General features: G+C 40.5%; 1 protein-coding gene across 1 annotated transcript; it reads left to right on the forward strand.

Moving 5' to 3' along the window:
• Positions 1–1,921: 1,921 nt before the first annotated feature.
• On the forward strand, positions 1,922–6,523 carry LOC149177460 (TMV resistance protein N-like). Its single transcript, XM_089420146.1, has 4 exons — positions 1,922–2,615; positions 2,731–3,832; positions 3,955–4,242; positions 4,404–6,523. Exons 1-4 carry the CDS (start codon positions 2,035–2,037, stop codon positions 6,321–6,323), a joined length of 3,891 nt encoding a protein of 1,296 aa, XP_089276272.1. The 5' UTR covers positions 1,922–2,034; the 3' UTR covers positions 6,324–6,523.
• The last annotated feature ends 2,866 nt before the right edge of the window (positions 6,524–9,389 follow it).

The following is a 9,389-nucleotide window of genomic DNA, read 5'->3' on the forward strand; positions in this document are numbered from 1 at the left end:
ATATTGGTAATTGAAGGCCTCGTACTTGGGAAATGCTAGAAGATTAGATATAAATATACCATGAATTGCTCAATTCTGGAATCAAATAAATGTTGTGAGGTGTTATAGCATGAGGGAATTTGACTAACATTTGGGCATAGCAAGAAGTCATAGTTGAAGAGTTTAAAACATAACTTATTGGTATTTTATCTATACAACTCTGGTAGCTTATTGATTGAAGTAGATTTGAAAGATTTGATGGTATTTATGTTTAGTTTATTTTGAAAGGAAGATCCATGTGCTTAAACAACAAGCATAAGTGGTCATAAAGAAATATGAATCTAAAAAATGAGTAGAGGTATATGGGATGATTAACTTGAATATTATGGATGAACCCTCTTTTACATTTCATTGCTAAGATTATTAATCTCATGACAGTGAATATAATGAGAAACATGAAGATTCTAATCATAACCAATAATAATCTCAATTATCATTTCAAAAAATGAAAGCATGTAAGTTTGAAATGAATGATTATCACCTCTCCTCTAAGATTACTTTAAAGGTTGGCCCATATTCCCATTTTATTGTGCTTCCAAATAGGACTTTCAATTCTTTCGTTTTTCCTTCCAAAGAAATCCTACATTATGGTCACTACAACCTTTTGTGGTACATGATTGCAACTTGTAACTATCTTCTTCAACATCAACTATCTTCTTTCTTTTTGCAGTTTGAGACTATTCATACTCCTAAAACCAATGTTATGTTACACCAACAACATCCGTCAATTTAAACTCACCTTGCCTATTACACTAATTCAAGGTTTAAAGATATGCTAAGAAATTATGAATCATTTTTAATAGAGATGCGTAGTAAAGATATAAATATGTATGATGAGATATGTCTAGGCTTAAAATTTCCACAAATAATAAAGCTTCTTGTTATGACATATGATTTAAAATTCATATATAAATTACAACTTGGGCATGAACAAAATTTGATAAGAATAAATTAATTATTATTAAAAATATATATAAAATAGAATTTAACTAATTAAGTCATTGAAACAGTCAATCATCTTTTTAAATTAAAAATATTAGCTCAAAATTTTTAAAAAACATTTATAAATTATAACTTTATAATAAAGGTTCAATTTTGACATGAAGGGACTCCCTTTTCTCACTGATTTCATGTTTGTCAATATCGTCCAAACTTAGCATAATTATAGGCAAATATACAATATAAAGAAAATGAGACTGCAAACTTTATAAAGACCCGACCAATTTGATGCTTCCTTTCATCTTCCACATCATTCATGCCAAAATTTTAAATACAATTTTAAATGCAATGATGACTTTCGAAAATATAAACATAAAATGTCAACATATATTTCTTTTGACATATTGTTAATCTTCGACCCAATCAGCCATACTATACAACTGTTAAGTGTCATACTTTACCTCGAATGTGTTTTAAAACATGAAATACATCCTCTAAGACGTAAAATTCCAAGCCTGCCAACCATCATGAAATACATCCTCTAAGACGTCAAATTCCAGGCTTGCCAACCATGGACAGTGATGGACGTCGACTCCCACTTGCTTCTTATGTGGATGGATGCCACCTGTATTGCTTAATAAATTAACTTATCAACCTCAGGAATCAAATCATGTCTCGGGTTAGTGGATGCAGTTGCTTTTGCATAAAGATTGGGCCCCACATATCTGTGGTCACCATATCTTCTAAACGATGCAGGAATATATGGTCGGTGACTCAACCCTCAATAATGCAGTGAACGAAGGAAATTAGCAGCAACTTTCCTGATTTCACAATTTAATAATAAAACAAAAGTATCCTAAATTTCATTCAATTGAAATATATATCGACTTGGTTCGTTCAGCGAAAAACAAATCCTCTGAATTAGTGTCTTCATTTGTTCTCATCGATTCGCTGGGAGGTGGTCTCACTGAGGTCATTCGCTGGGAGGTGGTCTTGCTTCTCTCTTCTCTGTAAAACGTCTTGGATCTCGCTTGCTTCTTTCTTCTTCTGTATCCGATGGCGGACCTTACCGGGGATATCACATGCATCGCCTCTTCTTCGTCTTCATCCACCAACACTGGCCAGGTTTATGACGTTTTTTTGAACCACCGCGGTCCCGACACAAAGAAAGGCCTCGCCAGCCATATCTACCGTGGCCTTATTGTCCGTGGGTTAAGAGTATTTCTGGACCAGCCCGAGTTGCGTAAGGGAGAGGACATCCTTTCTCAAATCGAAGAGGCTATTCGAACCGCCTCAGTGCATGTTGCAATATTTTCTCCAAACTATGCCCAATCAAGATGGTGTCTTGAGGAGCTCGCACTAATGGTGGAATCCGGATCGACAATTATTCCGGTCTTCCATAATGTCGATCCTTCGGAACTTCGCTGGACGCGGAGCGGAGATGGAGTGCTCGCTGGAGTTCAGAGTATCCTCCGCTGTATCTCTCCGTGTCTACTGGGCGAAAAGGGAAGGTATGCTCGAGACCTGCACATGCTAGAAAAGAAAAAACGATATGATTCTAGCACTCTGAAAAAATGGAGGGATGCTCTCTATCTTGTCTCCAATAAAAGCGGTTTTGATATGAACGCATACGACGGGTAAGCGCCATACTTTCTCCACTTTTTTTTTCTCAGTTATTTAATAAATAATAAGGTATATCATACTATATTTTCGGAGACGTTTCTCAATCAATATATCGTGCATATCGTTCAGTGACGAAGGGCAGCTAGTTGATGCGGTCGTCGAAGAAGTGTGGCGAAAGGTTAGGAAAACACCTCTTAATGTGGCCAAATACCCTACTGGCCTCGTTGAGAAAATAGAAGACGTGGAAAGAATGGTGCTCTTGCAGCAGCAAAGCCAGAAGACTAAGGTTGTGGGAATTGTGGGTCTTGGCGGTGTAGGGAAAACGACCCTTGCAAAAGAATTCTTCAACAGACACAGATCAAATTATGATCGATCTTGTTTTCTGTTTGATGTGAGAGAAACCGCAGCCAAGAGCTCTTTAAGTTCATTGCAGACAAAACTTCTTAAAGACTTGGCTCATTTGCAGGACGAGCAAATAAGCAACACCGATGAAGGCATAGAGAAGCTCCGAAAGCATCTCTCATCCTCCCCCCGATCTCTGATAGTCTTAGATGATGTTGATCATATTGATCAACTTGACGCATTGTTTTCACCGGTGATAGATACCATTCAGGCCAGTAGTTTAATCTTGGTTACTTCTCGCAATAGGGATGTACTTACAAGCTCGGGAATTCTAGAGGCGTCTATTTACCAGCAAACAGGCCTTAACCGACAACAGTCTAGAGCACTATTCTGCTCGCATGCCTTTGACCAGAGTTGTCCTGTGACGGGATTTGAACAACTGGTTGAAGAGTTTTTGGATTTCTGTGATGGATTGCCCTTATCTCTTAAGGTCATCGGAGCGGCTATTCGTGGAAAAGATTCTGAGTTTTGGATAGGACAGCTAGACAAAAACAGAAGAATACTTCACACGGATATTCATAGCAAGCTTAAAATTAGCTATGATGGTCTGGATAAAGAGGAGCAGCAGATCTTTTTAGACGCCGCTTGTTTTTTTATAGGAGAAAACAGAGATACCGCCATCAGAATATGGAATGGATCTGGCTGGGACGGACGGCTGGGTCTCCGTATCTTAGAGTACAGATGCCTTGTAGAGATCGACAGTGAAGAGTGTATAAGAATGCACGACCACCTGCGCGATCTCGGCAGAGATGTAGCAGAGAAGGAACATCCGCTTCGGCTTTCGCGACCAAATGTCAATCTTCTTCGTACTCTTTCCCCCTCATCGCCTGTACGTATGTTGAAGCTCTCCACGGATTTTCAAATTAGCATTGCCATATCTAAATTGCCTTTTTGTTTTGAAATTTTTTAAGAAAAAATAATGTTTTTAACAGCTCCGAGTGAACAATTCAGGTGCTGCGAGGAATTAGCATGGATTATGGAAATGGCCGCGAACAATTTTTCGAAAACGTTACGGGCAACTGCAACCTAAGCAGGTTGGAACTGCTTAGGGGTGAAGGTTCTTTTGTTGAAAGCATATTCAGTGCAGGGGAGTTACGACAACTGATATATCTCCAATGGAAGAAGTGTCCGATCTCCTCAATATCTTTGCAAATTCCAACACTCTGGAAGGCTTTGAATTTAAGAGTGTTATACATACAGGGGAAGGCTTTGAAAACACTCTGGCAACATGAATCTCAGGTAGTACAAATTCTAATTTATTTGGACAGACATCGATTTACATTTCTCTTCAAATTATAAAAATTGCTTGCATTTAAGAATTGTCTTTGTTTATCACAATGTCAAATAGGTGACATTTACAGAGGCAAATCAACTTTAATGTTTTTATGTACACATTGCAGGCACCACTACAGTTGACGGAATTGTATATTGATGCTCCCCTTTCAGAGGTTCCACAGTCTATTGGTAAACTGAATCAGCTCGAAAGAATTGTCCTGAAAAATGGTTATTTTAAAACTTTACCAAATGAATTCTGTGATATGCATTCATTGAAACATATCACGTTACAAAACTGTGAACAAATGATGTTGCTGCCGGATTCAGTTGGGATCTTGACGGGCCTACGGACTCTCGACTTTTCCGGGTGCTCCAGCTTGGAGCGGCTCCCAGACTCGGTGGGGCAGCTGACGGGCCTCCAGACACTCGACTTGAACGGGTGCTCCAGCCTGCAGGGGCTCCCAGACTCGGTGGGGCAGCTGACGGGCCTCCAGACACTCAACTTGCACGAGTGCTCCAGCCTGCAGGGGCTCCCAGACTCGGTGGGGCAGCTGACGGGCCTCCAGACACTCTACTTGGGCCGGTGCTCCAGCCTGCAGGGGCTCCCAGACTCGGTGGGGCAGCTGACAGGCCTCCGGAAACTCAACTTGTACAATTGCTACAGCCTGCAGGGGCTCCCAGACTCGGTGGGGCAGCTGACGGGCCTCGAGAAACTCTACTTGAACGGGTGCTCCAGCCTGCAGGGGCTCCCAGACTCGGTGGGGCAGCTGACGGGCCTCCGGAAACTCAACTTGGGCGACTGCTCCAGCCTGCAGGGGCTCCCAGACTCGGTGGGGCAGCTGACGGGCCTCCAGACACTCATCTTGGGCTACTGCTCCAGCCTGCAGGGGCTCCCAGACTCGGTGGGGAAGCTGACGGGCCTCCAGCGACTCAACTTGGCCGGGTCCTCCAGCCTGCAGGGGCTCCCAGACTCGGTGGGGCAGCTGACGGGCCTCCAGGCACTCACCTTGGTCGCGTGCTCCAGCCTGCAGGGGCTCCAAGACTCGGTGGGGCAACTGACGGGCCTCCAGGAACTCACCTTGGGCCATTGCTCCAGCCTGCAGGGGCTCCCAGACTCGGTGGGGCAGCTGACGGGCCTCCAGGAACTCAGCTTGCACGGGTGCTTCAGCCTGCAGGGGCTCCCAGACTCGGTGGGGCAGCTGACGGGCCTCCAGACACTCGACTTGGAAGACTGCACCAGCCTGCAGGGGCTCCCAGACTCGGTGGGGCAGCTGACGGGCCTCCAGGAACTCTACTTGAATGGGTGCGCCAGCCTGCAGGGGCTCCCAGACTCTGTGGGGCAGCTGACGGGCCTCCAGACACTCTACTTACCACCCAGCCTGCAGGGGCTCCCAGACTCTGTGGGGCAGCTGACGGGCCTCCGGGCACTCTACTTGAACGGGTGCTCGAGCCTGCATGGGATCCCAGACTCGGTGGGGCAGCTAACGGGCCTCCGGGAACTCCACTTGAGTGGGTGCTCCAGTCTGCAGGGGCTCCCAGACTGGGTGGGGCAGCTGACGGGCCTCCGGGAACTCGAGTTGAGTGGGTGCTCCAGTCTGCAGGGGCTCCCAGACTGGGTGGGGCAGCTGACGGGCCTCCAGGAACTCGAGTTGGACGGGTGCTCCAGCCTGCAGGGGCTCCCAGACTTGGTGGGGCAGCTGACGGGCCTCCAGACACTCAACTTGGGCGGGTGCTCCAGCTTGCAGGGGCTCCCATACTCAGTCGAGAACTTAACGAGACTCAAATGGCTTAACTTGTCTGGATGTTCCAATTTACAGATGCCGCCCAATGTTCAGCATTTGAGCTCGTTGACGGAGCTTGATGTGTCTCACTGTTCAAAACTGCAATGGGGTGCTGGAGTAGTCGAGTCCCTGCGCCATCGACTGGGAAATGGCTTCATCGAAGAAAGGTGGGAAGAAGGCATCATCAAAGAAAGGTGGGAAGAAGGCAGCGAAAACAGTAATGAAGAAAGTTGGGAAGAAGGCAGCGAAAACAGTAATGAATAAAGCTGCAGCGAGTTGAATAATATAAAAGAACTTCTTAAGATCAGATGGCCACGGTGCTCGCCACACCCCGCAAAGAGAGCTGTGTCATTAATCTTCATAGAGCTGTAATCACAGGCAAAATGAATTACACAATGTACAGAATGCTCTACATTTTACATGTGAAGCAAAATATGTTGAGCCATAATAACATTTGAGTTTACGGTGCATATAACATTCGAATTTATAGTGATTTTTTTAATATTTATTTTTTCTTAAATACAACGCATAAATATAAATTTTGTTTTTTAAATAATTTTCATTAATAAATTTAATTTTATTATTATTATTCAATTTATATATTATTAGATTAATATAAATTTTTGGATCATACATTTTAGTTATTTAAATATTATTGGTATGAGAAATAATAATTAATTTTTCATATATTTTTTAATTTCCAATTTTAAATCTTTTAATTTATATTTCAATTATTTATTCTTTTAATAAATTTCAATTTTAGTATATATATATTTAATATTAATTTATTATATATTTGTTAATTTATTTAAACTTATTTTCTATTTTAAATATTCAAAATCCTTAATACATATTTGAGTTGCTTACTTTTATATATATAAATATGTAAGTAATTAATTGAATGAATAATATATACAATTTTCAAATCTAATATTTGATGATATCCTATAAATAATAGTGATATTTATAGATGGCATCAAATATTAAGTGAGCAAGAACAAGATTTTCATGAATGATATTTCTCATTTATGTAGATTGTTGTACTTTCAAACCAAACATCTACAACTAATTAACCAAATAGACAACAATATTGATGATGACTAGTTAAATTTACTCTTGATCTCTTTTACACTAATACTTATATTTATATGGATAAATATAAATAAACAATTTTGTAAAATATAATTAGTTTAATATATAGCATTTACCGAAAAACATTTAACAAAATTAAATTCTATTAAAAAAAACAAAAACTAAACATATGTAATTTCTCACCTCATCCTTCACCTCAAGTAAGATCTATACTACAATGGAGAGGATAACAAACTATATTTCAACCACCTAAAGTAGATCCAACAAACTTTCAAAAATAAATGAATTATATTAGTTTTATTAAAATTAATTCAATCTTAGTATTAATTTCAAAAGATTGATTATTGAGTGTTGTCTTGCTCAATGTGAGGAATTAGACCATTGAGCCATTTTGAAATATTATCTATTATGTTCTTTCAAAACATCCACACAATGTGAAGAAATAGATCATTAAGCCATTTCAAAAGATTGACTGGTGGGTGCTTTCAAAAGATATACCCAATACAAGGAAATAGGATGTTGAGTCATTTCAAAAAATTGCCCACTGAACACTTTCAAAAAGCTTGGCCCTATTCATTAGGCCTCTTTTGAAGATGTGAAGTCAAGCCGCTTTGAAAAATAGAACAAGGCCATCAAGCCGACTTTGAAAAAACTCATCAACCAATTTCAAAGTATCACCCAATTGGATTAAATAATGAAATTAACCCATAACAAGCAAAGATCGATAGCCTTATTCCAATTAAATACTTCAAATTTCAGCATATGGGGGCTTACGATCCTTGAACACTTTGAACATCAACAAAAGGACTTAAATTTGGTCAAAGGATTTGAACAACATTCAAAATCAAAAAGTTTGATGGTTTATTTAAAAACCCTACTTCATATTGGCATCTAACATGTAGCCATTGAATATGCATAAATGAATTGAATTAGATGTGCCCATCACAATCCAACTTTAAATGCATAACGTATGTCTCGAGGAAATAAACTATATGGGAATTCCAAATTTAAAAAAACATTTGCAACAATTATGTATGCAACTTCATACATAAACAACAAACAAGCTTAATCAATAGAATTATATAGCATTTCATTAAAGAGATGGAACACTTACCTTTAAAACAAATTGGTCTAAGGAAATCAGTGGTTGATAGAGAAGCTTTCCACCCAATTGTAGGCATCCACTGCATATACTACCCCCAAGCAAGGATGAGGTCAACTGATCCAAGACTATCCCAAAAGGCCAAAATTTCAAAGTCCTCAAATCTCACTGAAACCTAGCTCAAATCAAAGATCTCATCACTCTGAATCCAATGGTGTGAATGACATGTCAATCCTACACCGTATGTGAAAGTTATAACCATCTAAATTTGTTGTCAAACAGTAAAAGTTTTGTGCAGGTAGGCCCCACAGACTGCCACCTAGCACTCCCACAAGCCACCACATGGAATCTCTGTCAACGAGTATGAAATCTTCTGGGCCAACTAGGACATGATACATGTGCATGACTGGGCATAATAAGTGGCCCAATCATGGGGTGCCATGTGGCCTAATCACAAGGTGCCACGTGGCACCATGTGGTTGGTCGATCAACCTTGGCCAAATATGGCAGGGTGACTAGCAGGAGATAAGTTGGCAGTCTAGACTATTTTTGGTGGATTCAAAGACAAGTTGGCAGTCACGGTTAAGTTTGGCAAAGGAAAGTGGTAATGGGTTGGCGGGCCAGCAAAACCCCAAACTCCAAACTTGGTGGATAGGTGGCGTCGACCAAACAACCATTTTGTTTTCAATTAAAAAATTTCATACGATTTAGGTCCACGGGGTTTGAACCTGCGACCCCCTCGCACCAAACGCACTAGCAATAAACTGCCAACCACCTGTTGGTGCAACGGGCAAGCTAAAAGGAGATTTCAATCCGAAATGCAATCCTCCAATAATTTTCTTTTTTTTTTTTCCACAATCGCTATGAAATGATTTGGTAGCGTCCATTTTCTAATTAACTGTGTAGTCTCTACATAATGATTTGGTAATGTTGTTTGCTACAAAATGATTTGGCAGCACGTTGTCAAATTTCTATACAATGATTTTGGGGAAGATGAATTGACTTAGCTCTTTCCCAATCCAACTCTCAACGTCCTTGACTTGCTACTCAATATAGTAAACGATTTACTTTGCCTTTCTTTACCGAAGTTTGCAACATTAGTTCAAACTTGACAGTCGAAAAACCAATCTAACCGA

This window comes from Pinus tabuliformis, chromosome 4_1 (genome assembly GCF_031772625.1).
Source record: "Pinus tabuliformis cultivar Carrire ecotype Pingquan chromosome 4_1, CPIR1, whole genome shotgun sequence".
NCBI lineage: Eukaryota > Viridiplantae > Streptophyta > Pinopsida > Pinales > Pinaceae > Pinus > Pinus tabuliformis.